We start from the raw sequence: 19,075 nt of genomic DNA on the forward strand, positions 1-19,075 counted from the left end.
CTTCCACTAAAGCATGGATCTAGTCTCTCCAGGGCTGCTCATCTGTACCTTCCTGTACCTGCTGCCCAAGTCACAGACCTTGCCCTTCTTGCCTCTCACCCCTCTTCTACCTGGTTGTTCCTGTCCAGAGGACTTGATTTCTGCTTCAATTCCAACTCTAAAGGTTTTCCTGTTCTCTGCCTTCTTTCACAACTGGAGCCCTGTTGTGAACCCCTTCCCCAAGGTGTAAGAAGACCCCTGATGACCTGTCCCTCTCACGACTGGGTCCAGTTTCTTGAGTTCTGCCTCTTATGGGCAGGCGTGGAACAACAGCTGCCTACCTGCTAGTCTCCTGAACCAACTGCTGCCTGGACTTCTTGCTGCTGTACTCCAGCTGTTAAAACAGAATTTAAACGCAACTGTTGTTCCCGGTAGATCTTGCATTGCCAGGCCCATAAAACCACACCCTTGTGGCCAAGTCAGGTCTCCCAGTCTCCCTGTTACCTGAGTGTGCTTGTCTTAAGTGAAGTCCCAACTCCCTCCCAATTTCACTGCTTTTTGCTGAGTCCTAACTCATATACGTATTTGTCAGGGTATGTATTATGAATATTTCCTCCATGCTTTTCATTTTTTAGCAGTGTCTTTTGAAGATAATTTTAAAAATTATGATGAAGTCTATTTCATTCATTTTTTTCTCTTCATGGTTTATGTTTTTTGTTTCCTCGTAAGAAATCTTAACCCAAGGTAACAAACAAACAATTTACTCCTATATGTTCTTCTAGGAGTTATATTTTAGCTTTTATTTAGGTCTATGATCCACTTTGAGTTCATTATTTTGGACAAAATTAGAGTGAGGTAAGAGTAAAGGTTATTTTGTTGTTGTTGTTCTATGCAGATATCTTGTCAGTACAGCACCATTTGTTGAAAAAAAAAACCTATCCTTTGTCCATTTAAATATCTTGGCACCTTTTGTTAAAAACTGATCATATATGAGGAATGCCTGGCTGGCTCCGTTGGTAGAGCATCGACTCTTGATCTTGAGGTCCTGAGTTCAAGCCCCAGTTGGGTATAGAGATTACTTAAAAAAAAAATTTGATCATATATGTGTGGGCCTAATTCTGGACTTACTAGTCTATTGTTCTTTATGATCCTTGCACCAATATCACACTGTCTTGATTACTGAAGCTTTATAGTAAATCTTGAAGTAGTATGAACACTTGTTTTTTCACAAAATTAAATTTTGGCTATTCCACTCCTTGCATTCCCAAATAAATTCTATCAGCCTTCAATTTCCACAAACAAGCTTGTTGAGATTTTGACTGGGATTGCACTAAATTTATAGACTTTGGGATGTAACATCTGATCAAAACTGAAAATTCCAATTCTTGAATATGGTACCTCTCTCTATTTATTCAGGTCTTGTTTAATTTCTCTCAGCAGTTTTACAGTTTTGAGTATATAGGTCTCACACACAGTAGTTAAATTTATCCCTAAGTGTTGCATGTTTTGGATGCTATTGTAAATGGAGTTGTTTTTCCAATTATTTGTAGTGAGTATACAGATACGATTGAGTTTTGTACACTGACTTTGTATCCTATGACACTGCTGATTACACTCTAGCTTTTTTTGTACATTCCTTTGGGTTTTTCTTGAACCTACTATCAGCAAATAAGACAGTTTTACTTCTTGCTTTCTAATCTATGTACCCTTGTGTTTCTTCCTGTCTTGTACTGGCTATGATTTCTGATATATCCTGAAAAGCAGTGTGAAAGTAGACCTTTTTTTTTCTTTTCTGATCTTAGAGGGAAAAACATGTAGTCCTTCACCATTAAGTGTGACGTTACCAGCAGTGGGTTTTTTTTGTTGTTGTTGTTTTGTTTTGTTTTTAAATAAACACCCTTTATTGAGTTGATGATGTTCTCTTCTAATTTGCTGAGTTTTTATCATGAGTGGGTGTTGAATTCTGTCAAAAAAATAATAACATTGAATTTTGAATGCTAAACAACTTTGCAATACTGGAATAAACTCTGATTGTGTTGCTGTATTACTAATACTTTGATAAGGATTTTTATTATCTATTTTTACTATAGATATGTAGTTTTCTCTTCTTGTAATATCTTTGTCTGGTTTTGGTATCAGGGTAATGCTGATCTCAAAAGATGAGATGAGCAGTGTTCCCTCTTCCTCTACTTTCTGGAAGAATATATGTATGATTGGTATTGTTTCTTCCTTAAATGTTTGATAGAGTTTACCAGTGAAGTCAGTTGAGCCTGGAATTTTCTTTGTGGTAAGTTTTAAGTTGTAAATTCAATTTCTTTAATAGATATAGGACTATTTAGACTTTCTGCTGCTACTTCAGTCAATTTCAAAAATTGTGTCTTCCAAGAATTTTCCCATTTCATTTAAATAATTGAACTCATTTTTCAGCATTCAAGGATACAATTATTTCAGGATTATTCATTACTATTCTTTTAATATCTCTAGGATCTTTAGTGATAACCCTCCTTTCATTACTGATATTGGTAATTTATGTGTTCTCTCTTTTCCCTCTGTTATCAAATCAGTCAATAATCTTACTGATCGTTTCAGAGAGCTAGCTTGTGTTTTCATTATTTTTATTCTCTAGTTTGTCTATTTTTTATTTCATTTTTGCTTTTACTAATTATTTCCTTCTTTCTACTTGGGCTTTTTTCCCCCCACGTTCCTAAAGTAAAACTTAGACCCTGAATTTAGATTTTTCTTATATTCTAATAAGCATCTAAAGTTATAAATGTCCTTTTCAGCACTTCTTTGGCTTCATGCCACTAATTTTGGTATATCTGTTTCCATTTTCATTCCATCGTAAATATTTTCTAATTTCCCTTGGAATTTCTACTTTGACCACTGGTCAAGTGTGCTATTTAATCTCCAAATATTTAGGAAATTCCCTGTTATCCTTCTATTATTGCTGGTATACTATAATTGCTTTCATTAGACACAATACTATATTGGATTTCAATCCTTTTAAATGTATTGAGACTTGTCTATGATCTCAGAATATGATCTACATTGGTGAAATATTTCCCATGCACTTGAGAAATATTTCACACACACACACACACACACACACACACACACACACACACACAAACAATGGTACACTGGAAAGAGTACAGGCCAGCATGGCAGGAAACTAAATTATAGTCCCATCTAAACCATAATTCACTGAATGATCTTAGACTACTCACCAGTTTTCTGAGTCTGTTACCTTATCTAATATATAAATGGAATAAGACTTGATGATCTTTATGATCTCTTCCTCCTTTACTAATTCCTTAGCAACCTCCCTATTGTAAGGATTTATTACATTATACATGGATTACTACAATTACTTTTAAACAAGTCTTGCAATACTTCTGCATGCTATTATCCCCATTTTACAGATAAGGCAACTGAGCGAGGTTTACGAGAGAGCTGATACCTTACCCAGGGTAATAAGAGACAGAGTTGGGACTGGGACACAGGTATGTGTGATATCAGAGTTCTTGCTCTCAACCACCACACTTTACTAATGCTCCACTGATATGTGACAGTGTCACAACTCTTTAGGCTACTATTTAAGCATGCTCTCATATCTTCCCCAATTTATAGCACACAATCTGGCCCAACTTTTCCCACCCAACCTTCACCTCTTCAGGATCTGTAGGCCTTCTCTAGAGCTACAGAATCTAGTCTGTTGACTGATACCCCACATCATCTTTAGCTTTCTCATCATTCATTCTATGTCAAGTACCTGGAATGGCTTATTCTTTCCCTCTGCTTGTCTACAACTTCTACAACTTCTTTTTTTTTGAGAGAGAGAGAGCATGCGAGCAGGGGAGGAGCAGAGAGAGGGAGAGAAGAGAGGGAGAAAGTCTTAAGCAGGCTCCATGGTCAATGTGGAGCTTGATGTGGGGTTTGTGGGGCGTGTGGGGCTCAATCTCAGGACTGTGAGATCATGAGCTGAGCTAAAATTAAGAGTTGGATGCTTAGCCAACTGAGCCACCTAGGTGCCCTGACAACTTCTATCTCCTTCACTACCTAGCACTGATTTCTTTTCTTCCTTATAACCTTTCACTATTCTGAACTGCTAAGGGATATTATAATATTCCACTATTCATCTATAAGGTAATCAAAACTTATGGTATTTTTTTTTTTATTAATTATCTTTTGTATGTTCACCCAAACTGTTTGGGCTAATAAAGATATACTGCATGATAGGTTAAGACCACTGGTTTTGTAGTTGAACAAAGCTGAATTCAAACCCTGGCTTTGCCTCTTTATGGCCATGTGCCCTTAGACACAAAGTTAAAATTTACTTACAAATAACCCTAAAAAAGAATTTTAACTCAAGAGTAACCCTAAAAGAGAGCTAATCTCTAAGAAAAGGAGTGTTTTCCTAGTGTGCCTTTTCTTTTTAAATTTGTTGTCTGATAAAGGCTATATTGATCTCACAAATGTTTATAATATCCTAGAATGATCACAGGACAACAGGTGAACCTTATTCCTCACAAAGGCAGAGATGATGGATTACCCCACATCAGGACCCATGTCTTTACGGCTTCTTATAATCCCCAGAGTCTCCAAAAAGTCTCTCACTTGTAATGATGCCCAGTTATGATTTGTTGATTTTTCATATTTCATACAACTCAAAGCATTAAAAATGCACATATAAATCTAGATTCAGATTTAGCATGTCAGGCTGTTCTTTTCCACATTAGATTAGAGGTTAGCATTTTTTTCTACTTTACAGTTCTCATAACTTTTAAATCTCTATTATCTCACATAACAGTAATAAGATTTAAAAATATTGAAAAATACCTTCAAACCAATTAAAGAGAGAAACAAAGTTTGGATTCCCTTAGTGAATTCTTGAACAAGATGGCTATAACAGTTTTCCAATGGTCTGCTTATTAACTCCAATACCTACAAAAGTTAAAGCAATATTATGTTTTGTGTTATTATAAAAAAATAAAGTGTTCTACATAAAATTTTCTATTTTGCATAGATCTGGTAGAAGTAGGGGGAATTTAAAGACATAAAAACAAACAAATAAGAATTTAGCAGGTGTTTTCATGAAAATGGAAGAAAGATAAATAGGAAAAATACTTTTTATTGCTTGTCTGAAATACAAAAGTATTCAAACTACTTGTTCTAGTTCTTAATCATAGAGGAGAAAGAAACACTATTTAAATAAATATTAATAAATTTTAATATTTTATAATATATTACTATTTGATATAATATTTAATATTATAAATATTAATAAAATTAATACATTTTAAAGGATGATATATATCATAAAAGAGCTACAACCAAAGACCAAAATGAGACAAAATGATTAACCACCAACTGGATTGATTATTACCTGTTGCTTGTCTTTTTCTTGCAGTATAAGGATACTCTCCCCAATAGAATCTATCCCAGCACGGCCAGCTCGGCCAATCATCTGTTTATATTGGTTCCTCTTTAAAAACTCCTTGGCAACATAGGGAGCTCTTAAAATAACTCTATGGAATTGATAATATTAATTAAAAGTGATACTCCATCTATGATAATAGCATCTATCTTTTAAATTCTGTATTATTTATCTGGTATTAAATTTAATGACATGTTAATTCAAACTAATAAGTGACTACTATTTACCAAGAACCTGTGATGTCCTAGATTCTTTATGTACATTATCAGTTAATTCTTACAAAATTATTGGTAATAATATTCTTTATTATTTTATTTTATCTTATTTTTTTACAAAGGGGCTAACTGAAACACAGACAAGCTAAGTGGATTACCTCAACCCACAAAACTAGTAATTACCAGAACTATGGTCTGAACATGTTGGCCTAGCTACAAAGCTTATGATCGTCACTAGAACAACAGTCTCCAAAGATTTTTGATTCTATACTTCATAAATGAAAAATCTGACCATGCACTATGAACATATGCCTGCTTATGTATGTATGTTTGTGTGTATGTATGTATATATTTATATTACTGTCAACTATATAAAATTACAAGTTTCAACCATTTTTGATGTACAAACATGGTACTTTCAATCCTGCTCATGTATATAAAAGTCTGTAGCTAGTTTTCCTGCTCAAAAGTGAGAGGAAATCTGTCATTTATCTACTAACCAACCTACTCTTTTATTTATAAATCTCTATGGACAGCCAAGATTATAAATACTTGAAGAAAACTAAGGACATTAAAAAAAACAAAACACAAGAATATGCAGAAACAGGGAACAGAAAGAATTTTTAAAAATTCTAATCAGTATTCACAGAAAATTCTAGAGGGTATTATATTCACAATATGAGAACAGACTATTACAAATGAAGAGCAATAAGAGAAGATAGTTCTTGGAAATTAAGAAAAAATTTTAAATTCATTAAAAAATTCAAAGACGGACTTAATAATGAATGAACACAGTTAATGGGATACAATAAAAAACTGATCTTGTCACATAGAAGTAAAGTTGAAGAAATCACATAGCTCATATAGACTGAAAACTGTGTAAGAAAACTTGAGAGATTTGAAAGCCCAATCTACCAGGCTTCAACCCTGTCCAAGGGAAGTTACAAAAACAGAGAACAGAGATAATGGGAAAAAAAGAAAAAGCCAAACAAAAAGTAAGATGAAGGCATAAAACTTTTGGGGGGGGGAAGGGGGGAGAGGGTGCAAGTGAGGCAGGGGCAGAGAGAGAGAGAATCCCACGAGGGGCAGAGAGAAAGAGAGAGAGAGAGAAGCGGGGCTCACCCGGGGCTCCTGTTTCTGTTTTTTTTTTTTTTTTTAATTTGAAGTGGGGCTCTTGCTCACCTGATACAGCACGCATGCTCACCCAAAGCAGGGCATGAGCTCACCCGATGTGGGACTCGAACTCACCAACTGTGAGATCATGACCTGAGTCAAAGTCAGATGCTTAACGACTGAGCCACCAGGTGCCAGAGGCATAAAAGGCATAAAACTTTAGATTGAAAGCATTTTCCCAAGTGTAAGACCTATGAATAAAAAGTAGCTAAACTGGGATAGTTGGGATTAAGAATTAAATTTCCAGGGTTTCAAACCTTGGTTTTTGAAACTCATTTGTTGGTATGAAGTTGGGTACATTATTTAATTGTTCAGTGTCTCAGCTTTCTGTTCTATAAAATGTGGACAATAAAATATAACCTTCTTCACAGAGTTGTCATGAAGCTCTATTAAGTCAATGCATGTAAAGCTGTTATGACACAGGGGAGGGAGTGTAATAGCTGCAATTATAATTATACACTATGATGAAATTTTAAGGTAACAGAGAAAAATCTAAGTTTCTGGAGAGGAAAAAACAAACCTATGCAAAAACAAAAATGGGCAACAGTGGCTCCTAAAAGACATGGAACAATACTACAAAGTCCCCAAAGGGAAAAAATTGAAACTAGAATTCTCTTCCTAGCAAGATGTTCAAGTGTGAAGCTAAAATAAAAATACCTTCAGCTATAAAAAGACTCAAAAATTTCTACCCCCCAATCTAGCATTTAAAAAATAATTGCTCAGCAGTCAGAGAAAGACAAATATCATATGACTTCACTCATATGAGGACTTTAAGACACAGGACAGATGAACATAAGGGAAGGGAAGCAAAAATAATATAAAAACATAGAGGGGGACAAAACATAAGAGACTATTAAGTATGGAGAACAAACAGAGGGTTACTGGAGGGGTTGTGGGACAGGCGATGGGCTACATGGGTGAGGGGCATTAGGGAATCTACTCCTGAAATCATTGTTGCACTATATGCTAACTAATTTGGATGTAAATTTAAAAAATAAAATTGAAAAACGAAGAAGATGAGAAGTCTGCCTGTAAGGAAAAATAAAAGAATGAAAGTAAAAGACAAGAAAGAAAGAAAGAAAGAAAGAAAGAAAGAAAGAAAGAGAAAGAAAGAAAAAGAAAAAAAAAGAAAGAAAAATTACTCAGGAGGTGCCTGGGTGACTCAGTCAGTTAAGCATCCGACTTCGGCTCAGGTCACAATCTCATGGTTCATGAGTTTGAGCCCCTGCATCAGGCAGTGTGCTGACAGCTCAGAGTTTGGAGCCTGCTTTGGATTCTGTGTTTCCCTATCTCTCTGCTCCTCCCTAACTCACGTGTGTGCATGTGGATGTGCTCTCTCTTTCTCTCTCTCTCTCTCTCCCAAAAATAAATAAACATTAAAAAAAATATTACTCAGGGCACCTAGGTGGCTCAGTAGGTTAAGCATCAGGCTCTTGATTTCAGCTCAGGTCATAAAATCATGGTAGTGAGATTGAGCCCCACTTTGGGCCCAGCACTGACAGCGTGGAGCCTGCTTGGGATTCTCTATCTCTCTCTCTCTCTGCCCCTCCCCTGAACTCTCTCTCTCACTCAAAATAAATAAACTTAAAAAAAAATAACTACTCAATGATGGCAAAATTAAAAGTAAACCACAGAAGGAATATGTGAGTATGAGGTAGTGGTAAACAAAACACAAGTATAATTAATAGGATAGTTTAAATAATGATGGACTATAAGATGAAAGAAAATTAAAAATCTGAAACTAAAACTTTAGGAAGCTGCAACATACATGAGGCAGTATAGGAGAATATACAAATGCTAAGACTTGTTATGTTCAGGAGAGGACAAAGTTATTGATTAAATCTAAAATGGCAGAAAAGCATGTTTGATTATAACTTAAAATTTTAAGAGTAACAACTGGAATAAGAGAAATAGGATATATAATTTCCTTTTTAATTCTCCAATTATCTGAAAAAAGGAAAATTTAATCAGTGACAGAGGTTGAAAATAAAAGAATGGAAAAAGATAAACTCGGCAAAGAAAATGTAGTCCTAGTGTTCAAAGTAAAATCACTCAATGAGAAAAACAAGGACCTATTAATTGATAAAAGGTATGATTCAACAATAAGATATTTGAAGTAAATCTTTGTATACTTCAAAAGTTTTGAAATACAAAGTAAAAACTTCTAGCAATGCAAAAAGGAGAAATTGACAACTCTGTAATAACAGTGGGAGACTAACACAGCTCTCTGAAATCGACCGATCAAAGAATCACAAATAGAAAACAGAGGAGCTGGTAACAAGATTAACTGTGGTCTCATGGAGATGTCCAAAACTGCATACCCAACAGAAAATACATGTATTTGAAAAAATGTCACAAAGTTTAAAGTCACAAATTATAAAGATCATAAATCAATTATACAGGCCTATAGTTTTGGTAGTAACTGAAAAGATAATCAAAGACTTACTCTAAAAAGATACTAGACTCAGAAGTCTTTATGGATGAGTTCTCTAAGCTTTCAACGAAATCCCTATGTTAAATACACTCTTTCAGATCATAAAAATGGTAGGAAGCTTGCCAATTGTTTACAACTAAAAAAATAAACCTTAATGTCAAAACCAGATAGGGAGAGCACCAAAAAAAGGAATTCTAATACCAGGAAATCTACTAAAGTTATTTTTCATCAAAATAAAGGAAATAAACCACACAATTAACTCATCAAATGAGGAAAAACATTTGATAAATTCTCACCCACTACCGAGAAAGAACAAAACAACAGAACTCCTGGCAAGCTAAGAATTAAAAAGTTTCAAGCCTGGCCAATAGTTTACGTGTGTCTTACCTTCGAGCTGGTAGATTAACGCCTGCTGCGAGGGTGGATGTGCAGGTAAAAAGGCACAGAACTCCCGTGGAATAGGCCTCTTCCAAGAGTTTCCTTTCATCACTTGTTAAACCACTGTGGTGATAAGCAACCCCAAAAGGGATGGTGCGCTTTAAAACAGGACACAAGTTGCCACTGCTGACATTCTTCAAGTTTTTAATCACCTCATGTTTTTCTTCCTCTCTGTGTTTCAGATACTCCCTAGGAAAAACGATCTGTTAGAAATATGAACCCTTGATCTTACGGGAACAAAGTGCCTACTGCTTTAACTTTAGTAGATGCGTGTAAAAGTTCTTTATTAAAAATGATATTGCTTTCCTTAATAGAAGTACATAAGATGTTCTTAGAATTCTGATTCTGAGTTCATCAATTATGAGCCACTCTCAATCTTTTTGTATATCACAGAGTCCTATGAAAATATGATTAAGACTAAGGAAAAAAAAACATAAAATAAACATCAAACATAACACTTTGCTTATAAGTTCATGGACTTGCTGAAGTTCATTCCTGTATTGCCTATGAAGGCAGGTTAAGACACTTGCTGTAGATGTTACAATTAGTTTTTTCATTAGAACATACATTTTTATTGGCTTTTTAAAGAAATTTTAAGTCATTTGCTTCTGTGAAGATGGAAACATATTTGTTATCAAATCATATGTACTTATGTAAAACACCAATGGTCTAAACACTAGCATTTTAGAAGCTTCAATAATATCCCACAATGTCTCTGCATCTAAGAGTACCTATTATTTTAAACAGACATAGAGCCAGATTCTACTGCCCAGGGGATTTCATTACACCAGTTTCCCGTGACATTTATGATAAGGAGGCACATAATTAAGATACAAGTGGATATCACAGGACTCTCAAGGAATCACATGTAAAAAGTTTTTTTTTTTTTTTCAATGTTTATTTATGTTTGAGAGAGGGAGGTTGCAAGCTGGGGAGGAGCAGAGAGAGAGACAGGCAGAGGTCAGTCAGCACAGAGCCCGATGCAGGGCTCGAACTCACGAACTGTAAGATCATAACCTGAGCTGAAGTCACACGCTTAATGGACTGAGCCATCCAGACACCCCTCAAGAAATCATGTTTTAAAGATACTCATTTAGAACCCATTTAGCTCTAGATTTACTTTATCTACATATAAATTACAGAATAAAGAAAGTATGCTCAAAACATGATTCACCATTTCTTAATCAAGAGCCACAAAAAGGGGTACTGAACTATACTCAGAACATTCAGCTTATGAAAGCAGCAAGTAATATGCAAAATATATTTTAGAGGAAATTTTCTTTCAGATGATGTTAAGTCCTATCTCTTTTAGAAAGTATCAAGTATCTACTATAATTCATTATTAACTAAGGATTCTAGAAAACCAAATTTTTAAGTGCTTCAGTGTTAAACACCAACATTTATGTCCCCCAAAACCTATTATCACCAAAAGCAAAATAAATCAAGGGTAAAATTAGTAAGTCTCATGTCTCCCAGGAAATGTCAGTCTCTAATAAATTTCCATATCGCTTAGCCGGTGCTATATTCCCTTATTCTATGAAAACAAATGATTTACTGAGACTACCTCAATGATAATTTAATTTCTTTAGGTTTTTATAATCAACATCATCATTGTAAAGGCAGACTATTAGTTACCAAAATGGGAAACTCCTTGACTTTATCCTAAACATCTACATCATTGTGCTGGTCAGTAAATTAACTATATTAGACCAATCCATGACAGTAGGACTGGATGGGGAGGTGAGGGTGAATTAGAATCCATAACTGTCTATGAATGGTGATACAGCACCGGCTAAGGGGCCAAAAAGAAGTCTGAAATATACGATAAAACTACACATGGGACAAAGATACAGAAAAAAACTGAACTGTTCATACTTAAGGTCACTTTATACCCATTGCTATGAGTATAAAAGAGCGAATATTAAAATACTATAAAGTTACAAGTTAATAAATTTCTTAATTACTTAAGAAATTCAATTCAAATTCAAATTTATTTACTTTAGTGTAAAGTTTACTAAGAAAACTAAGGCAACAGTATTTAATTAAAGAGAAGGTTAAGTTGAAGATATGATTCATATCCACAGTGATTAGTGCCTGGGCCTGTGACTACCATAGCCAGTGGGTGAACTTGCTGCAGGTTGAACCTGCCTGGAAAGTTTTACAAAATCCTGATACCTGGGCCCCACCTGCAGAGATTCTGATTTTCTGGGATGTAACCTGGGCACTGAGATTTTTAAAAGCCCTTGAGAGGATGCATTTGCAGTCAAGGTTGAGAATCATTGATCTAAAACCATTATATCAGTCAGCATTCTCTTCCATGTAACCTTAGAGTTTTTCTTTGCCTATTTCACATATATGAATCTCACAGTTAAACTTTCTTCAAGGTTAGGACCTTTAAAATCGACTGTAGTTATGATGTTCTACAAGAAATAATCAGTGCTTGTTGAATAAACAGAATATATAGCATGTAAATCATGATAAAATAAAACAGAATATTTTTTAAAGATTAACATACTTGCTTAAAAATTTGCATATCATTTCTGCTACGTTTTCACAGTTCTTCTTAGTGGGACAAAAAACTAAGCAGGAATAATTGGGAATAACTTCTGTCACCAATGCTACCAAATGATCAGGATCCATCTTTTTCAGAGTATCAGAATACTGTACAACAAGATGCAGGAACAAGGTAGTTAGCAACCATGAAAACCTGTCATTTTACCAGTGTGCTTTGAAAGGTAAGTAAACCATACTTAATTCTGAAGTTCTCATTTAATAAATCTCATCCTTTAAAAGAAAAGAAGAGACCCAGATTAAATTTTAAAACATTAAGTCCCACTTTTAGGTTATTAGGGCTTTGTTAGGCATATTTAGTTTTAAATTACAAAAATGAAAATAGTAAATGTTTTAATAACCCCACTGCATGTTCAGCTCCACTGGAGCAAAACAAAAAGTCCACAGAGAGAAACACAGATTGAGCCTAATAATGATCAAAGGACCATATAGATAAGACATGCCTTTCACTAACAGTTTTCAAAAACACAGATTCAATCACATTACAGGATATATTTTCAGAAATAAAAAATGTATTCATCAAGTAGACATAAGGAATTCAACATAGAGAAAAATATAAAATTATTTAAAAATCTCACTTCCTTCAACTTTATTAAAAACTAAGATACAGATTTAAAATATATCTTTATGGAATTCTAAACTATTGTAAAATCCCTTTCTTCTCTTTTTAATATACTTTACATAAGTCACAAAACATTAACATAGTAGACATTAACATTTTATATACAATATCTGAACTACATAGCCCACAAAAGTTTATTGTTGTTTTGTGCTTGTTACTGAATGAATAAACATTTAAGGGAGAGGTCTCCAGATTTTCTTGGTTCATGGAGCCCCAGGGCCAAAAGAAATACCTAACAGTTTTGTTTATTAGGTATTTAGGTGCAAACAACTGAAGTACGTATTTCCTCACAATTTCGTAGCCATTTGAATAAATAATACACATCAGTTGAATGAAAAAGATACTGTTATTTCATTTTTAACCATAATAGCTAACGAACAGGATGTGCGCACAACTGAGCACCCCACAGTCTTCCAAATCTTAGAATCAGATTGGACCTGGCTACTCTTTTTTCTGTCCCACGTTGATTGTCACACAGTATTTGTTTACAGTAACTACAAAAAACAAACAAACAAGACTTCACTAAGATATAATATCATAGAAAGGAATACAGTGTGATCTAATGTTAAAACTGGAAACTACCTCAAAGTGGTAGTTTGTATGGTATCCAACAGATGTCAAGCATCCACTGTTTCTCTCAAAAATCTAAACTATCCTACGGCACCCATGTGAATCTTATGTGGTGTCCCAGGGCACCTAGGCACAATGTTTGGGAACCTCATATTCAAGGGATATGAAAATGTTACCTTATAATTCAGTAGACGTGAAAAAGTCATGCCATTCTCAGCTTTGCTGTCAACCTCATATATCGCATCATTTATTTTCAAATATTCTTTTAATTCAACCTTGCATTAAAAAGACATTTGCAATTAATACCACATATAAATTCCTCTTTCCAAGTTTAAAATTTTGTGAAGTATGTTGTAAAAAAGGACAGCTATAGAAAAACTGTCGCTTTTCTAAGGTATGCAAAACATGCTTCAATTTAAAAGTTTTTTCTTTACCATTTCTTTGAGTCTCTTTTCCCTTTCAATCAAAATAGGGATTAATACCCTTAAAGAAATACTTCTGAATTGAATAGCCACTAAAAGGAAACCAGACACTTCTGTTATTCGTCACAAGAAGTATAAATAAGCCAATGTTCACACTCTTTTATTAAGGAGTTATTTGTGTTATTCCTCAAGATCTAAAATTTTCTGTCTCATCAGTCATCAGTTTTAATTCTACATACCACCATATTCTCTTTAATTTAAGTATTTGTAGACAAAAGATGTTTATGAATACAGTTCATTGCATTTTTAAAAGAAGAGTGTCTAATTTGCCTGTTAAGGTCAGCCAAGTGTCTCGAAAATTCTCTTCTTTGATGCAAATGTAAAAACATCAAATTTTAAAATTAAACTTGGCGATTCTCAATAACTATTTTCTGAAAAGCTACTTAGACACTGAATATGCACATGAGTACTGCAGACAGAGCAGATGTTCACTATAAGCTACTTTCAGATAATTAAGAAATATATTTACTTTTTTAAGTCTTTTGGGAATACCGTTACTAGGGAGTTTAAATTTAAATCCACATGAAGTCTTAGCTTATTAAAAAAGTATTGTAACTACCAATGCATAAATATATGAAAATATTTTAACTTTTAAGTTAAATGCTTTTATATGCCAATGACTCAAAATATGAATGACTAAATTCTGAGCAAATGAAAAAATTTTTAAGAAGAGTAGAAAAATAGAATGTATCTGGAAAATTTAATTCAATAAATATTCATTGAAGGCCCATAAGCCAAGTATTGTTGAGGTGCTACAGACACGCAAGTGACCCAAGCTAAGATCCTGACCCCATGGAGTTTATGTTCTTTATACACAAACTCTTATCAGCATGTAGCTATGGTGACTGGAATTATACCCCTTCTATGGTATACCTACTCTATGGTATTTTTTATATGGTGTGTTAGCTACTTTTCTTTTTTTAAATGATTGATTGATTGATTGATTGATTTCTGTGAGAGAGAAGGAGAGGGCACACACACATGCATGAGTGAGGGAGGGGCAGAGAGAGAGACAGAGAGAATCCCATGAGGTGCAAAGAGAGGAGAGATGGAGAGAGAGAGAGGGAGAGACAGAGAGGGAGAGAGAGTGTGGATCCAGCTCACCCAAAGTGGGGCTCAAACTCACAAATTGTGAGATCATGTGAGCCAAAGTCATATGCTTAACCGACTGAGCCACCCAGGCGCCCCAGCTACTTTTCTTTCTGAGTAAGATGATATAAAACAAATCCATACAGCGCAAACCTTAGGTACATACTGGTCTAAACTGACTGGTGTAATATTCTGCTTGAAGGAATTCTTGAAGGTCTTCAACATTGTTCAGTGTTGCACTCATGCCAATAATCTGAGTTGTTTCTAAAAAAAAAATCCAAAGGATTGAGGAAAATGTGTTATTTAGTGTATCAAAATAGTAATTTCAGCAACCTTTTAAAATTTTTATTTTTAAAGTTTATTTTTATTTACTTTGAGAGAGAGAGAGAGAGAGAGAGAGAGAGAGTGAGTGCTCTGGGGAGGGGCCAGAGAGAGAGGGAGACAGAATCCCAAGAAGGTTCTGCACTGTCACGGCAGAGCCCGATGTGAAGCTTGAACTCATGAACCAAGAGATCATGACCTGAGCCAAAGTCAAGAATCAGATTCTTAACTGACTGAGCCACCCACGTGCCCTTAGCAACCTCTTTGAGTTCTGTATTCTTCCTGAGTGATCTGGGAAAGGAGGGAGGGAAGGAAGTAAGAAAAATACAAAGATATTACCAGAGTATTATTCTGGCAGTCAAAGACTGAAAACTTTCAGGTATCTTGACAGCTACTATTTGGAATTTTACAGAATCTCACACTTGTCAAAAAGTCAGATCTTTATCAAGAACTTCTAAACAACAATAATGAGTATAAATATGCTTGTTGCTGACAATCTGGACTATTGTTAGGAAGAGTTATGACATGGTCCACAGTTATGGCTACAGGCAGATGAATAACGTAGGATGTGGGGCTGAGTAGGTCCTGAACTCTTGTCATATAAAGCCCTTTATGGGATCTTGCTATCAGGTTGACAATTTTTTTTTTTTTTTTTTTTTTTAAATAAAGGTGGAGTGAAACTCATGTGGCTGCATGTCCTGGGCAGTATAAAATGGCTGCTTGCCATAGGAAAGCAACTCCGTCAGGCAGGTTTTATGACTATCATCCATTTTTAAAAATTTTTTTATCATTGAAATATAGCTGACATACAGTGTTATATTAGTCTCAGGTGTATAACACAGTGATTGACAATTCAGTACATTATACAATGTTCACCACGGTAAGTGTAGCTACCATCTGTCATTATCATGGACTATCTTCCCTATGCTGTACTTTTCAACCTCATGACTTGTTTATAACTGTAAAGTTTGTACCTTCACTTATTTCACCCATCCCATTATCAACTATTTTTGGTGCAGAAGGAAACAGAGGCACAGTTAATATAACTTGCTCAAGGCCACGTGTCGTTAAAAGTTGAGTCAGGATTTTATTCCAGCTCCAGAGTCTGTCCTCAGCCGTGTGGTAACACATGATCCCCTATACAGACAGACAGTAGGGAAATCAAGAGAGAATGTTTCAGCACCTAAAAGAAAAAGGAATGATAAACAACCAAATGCTGAAGAAAAATAAGACAAGGACAGTCAGTATGCACTGGATTTGACAAGCAGGTGACGATTTGTCTCTCTTCCTCTGCTTTATATTTTTCCATGGAATTTGTCACCATCTGATACACCATATGTTTTCTTCTTTATCCGTTTACTGTCTGCTCACTTTCACTAAAACAGGTTCAGTGAAGGCTGGGACTCTGTGTTATTCACTCCTAGAGCCTTAGCACTTAAAATAGTGTCTGGCACAAAGTAGGAACTCAGTAATTGTTTTTAACGAATGATTATAAAGTGCTGCAACCTGCCTAAATAATATTGCTATCAAAAATTGTAAAATAATTCTTAATATTTGACCTTTATAATTAATCACTTTTCCATATATTAGCTCTTGCAATATATAATTTAATAAGTCATTGCAACAGCACATCTATGAATAGGAAAGAAGACATTTAGAATAAATATTTCATATACATTGAAAGACTATTTGATGTTGCAAATAGCTCCTTAAAGTGACTACTTATATTCACTGGTCTGATGATGAGGATACTGATGGTGGTGGCAACAACAAACGTTTATCGAGTGCTATGTGCTAGGTAATTGTTGAATGCTTTACATGGTTAACTCATATAATCTTCACAACGATCCTATCAGGGTGGAACCATCATCCCCATTTTACAGATGAAGAAGTAGGTTGAGTCACACGACTAAGTACACACAACTAGTAAGTGGAACAAGATGTCCTCAAACGTTAATTTCCTTCATATTCACAGCTCTACTCATATACCGTTTCCTCCAACAAAAGTTTATAAGTTTACTTTAGAAGTAAAAAAATCTAAGGGGTGCCTGGGTGGCTTAGTTGGTTGAGCATCTGACTCTTGATTTCGACTCAGGTCATGATATCACGGTTCGTGGGTTCAGGCCTGTGTTGGGCCTGCTGACAGAGCGAAGCCTGCTTGGGATTCTCTCTCCCTGTCTCTCTGCCCCTCCCCCACTCATTCTTATTCCCTCTCTCTCTCTCTTTCTCTCAAAATAAGTAGATTTAGAAAAAAGAAAGAAGTAAAACTAATGCAGAATGATAAACCTAAAAAAAAAGGAAAGAAGTAAAAAGCTAATGCAGAATGCTTGAGTATCTTATTCTGTTACATAATCTAACTAATGACACAAGTCTTTCACAGGCTTCCTGAGTATAAATCAATTCTACTTGAAAAAATACTTACTGCTAGTGTAGAGGACTTTTGCTAGGGTCATTTCCAGTATAGCCCCACGGCTTCCTTCACCAATCATGTGTAACTTTGAGATTTAAAAAAAAATGGGAGAAAAGTAAATTTGCATATGCCTACATAGAACACGCATGTATTTATATGAAATCAAGTAATCTTTGCTTTAGAATTCTTAAGCATTTTGGATATAGCAATTAGAGTACACATGCATTGTACCACTGATATTTTATGTTAATGAGGCTTGGGGGCAACATCCTGACACACCTGGAAATTGATAAGCACCATTATAAAATTGAATATACACATACACATATATTCACTCTTCAAAAAACACAACATAAAACCGAATTTAAGATTACTAAGCATGAAACGTATTCATCTGTATTGTCTACATATTAAAATAAATTACTTATCCTCATAGAGGTATTAGTGGACCTACATAATAATACATGTTGATATTAATTAATTAGTAATAAAATATAATTATTAAACAATTATTAATAAAATGATAAACTATAAAAGTACTTACTAACCTCATCTACAACAACCAGACCCAGACTGCCAATCCTTCCAGTTTCAATCAAGGAGTTCACCAGACTATGTCCTTTTTCAATAGTGGCAATATAGAGAGATTTTTTTTCCCTTCTTTTAATTGGGGGAAACTTTCCTTTGCTTCCAGCATATTCTTCAACAAAGAAACCCAGTTCTATACCAAAACTTGACAAACCTGAAATCTAGAATATCAGTTAAAATAAGCAAAAAATTAGATAATTAACTCGATTATTAAGAGCTCATGTCTATTTTTTAAAAATCTAAAATAGTACATAATACCAATGAATGAGAACAAAGTCACAGATAAGACACATATATCTAAGAAATGTCATAATTCACGTGTGGCTCTTTGCAAAATGAATGCAACTTTTACATTACATAATCAATGTGAAAATAAATTTCAAATGTTTCCTCTTAATGTAAAAAAAATCAGCATAACTCACTTATTTTGATAAAATAATCGATTACTTTCTGCTTGAAGAGGCAGGCTAAATATCAACAGAAAGTAAAAAACATTTTTTTAAATATTTATTTATTTTTGAGAGACAGAGACAGAGCACAAGATGGGGAGGGGCAGAGAGAGAGGGAGACACAGAATCCAAAGCAGGCTCCAGGTTCTGAGCTGTCAGTACTGAGCCCGATGTGGGGCTCGAACCCACAAACTGTGAGATCATGACCTGAGCTGAAGTCATTCGCTTAACCGACTGAGCCACCCAGGAGCCCCTCAACGGAATTTTTAAAATGGAATTTAACCCACCAGTTTAGAA

At 34.8% G+C, this 19,075-nt stretch overlaps 1 protein-coding gene across 7 annotated transcripts in view; it reads right to left on the reverse strand.

The window, feature by feature from the left end:
- HELQ (helicase, POLQ like) overlaps window positions 1-19,075 on the reverse strand; it is a 42,701-nt gene that overhangs the window by 16,642 nt on the left and 6,984 nt on the right. For 5 of the 7 annotated variants that reach the window (XR_007457816.1, XR_007457817.1, XM_049630795.1 and 2 more), the window contains 8 exons: window positions 18,290-18,490; window positions 17,754-17,826; window positions 15,177-15,274; window positions 13,616-13,714; window positions 12,192-12,337; window positions 9,626-9,865; window positions 5,366-5,507; window positions 4,819-4,923 (listed from right to left, as the gene is read on the reverse strand). Coding sequence is in view for 5 of the 7 variants with exons in the window: in XM_049630795.1 (XP_049486752.1) it covers window positions 4,819-4,923; window positions 5,366-5,507; window positions 9,626-9,865; window positions 12,192-12,337; window positions 13,616-13,714; window positions 15,177-15,274; window positions 17,754-17,826; window positions 18,290-18,490 (1,104 nt within the window). In the remaining 2 variants the exon portion in view is untranslated. Of the gene's footprint in view, window positions 1-4,818; window positions 4,924-5,365; window positions 5,508-9,625; window positions 9,866-12,191; window positions 12,338-13,615; window positions 13,715-15,163; window positions 15,275-16,305; window positions 16,410-17,753; window positions 17,827-18,289; window positions 18,491-19,075 lie in introns of those variants that run through there. The other 2 variants (XM_049630799.1, XM_049630798.1) reach the window with 2 other exon arrangements.

The sequence above is a fragment of the Panthera uncia genome, chromosome B1, assembly GCF_023721935.1.
Source record: "Panthera uncia isolate 11264 chromosome B1, Puncia_PCG_1.0, whole genome shotgun sequence".
NCBI classification, from domain to species: domain Eukaryota; kingdom Metazoa; phylum Chordata; class Mammalia; order Carnivora; family Felidae; genus Panthera; species Panthera uncia.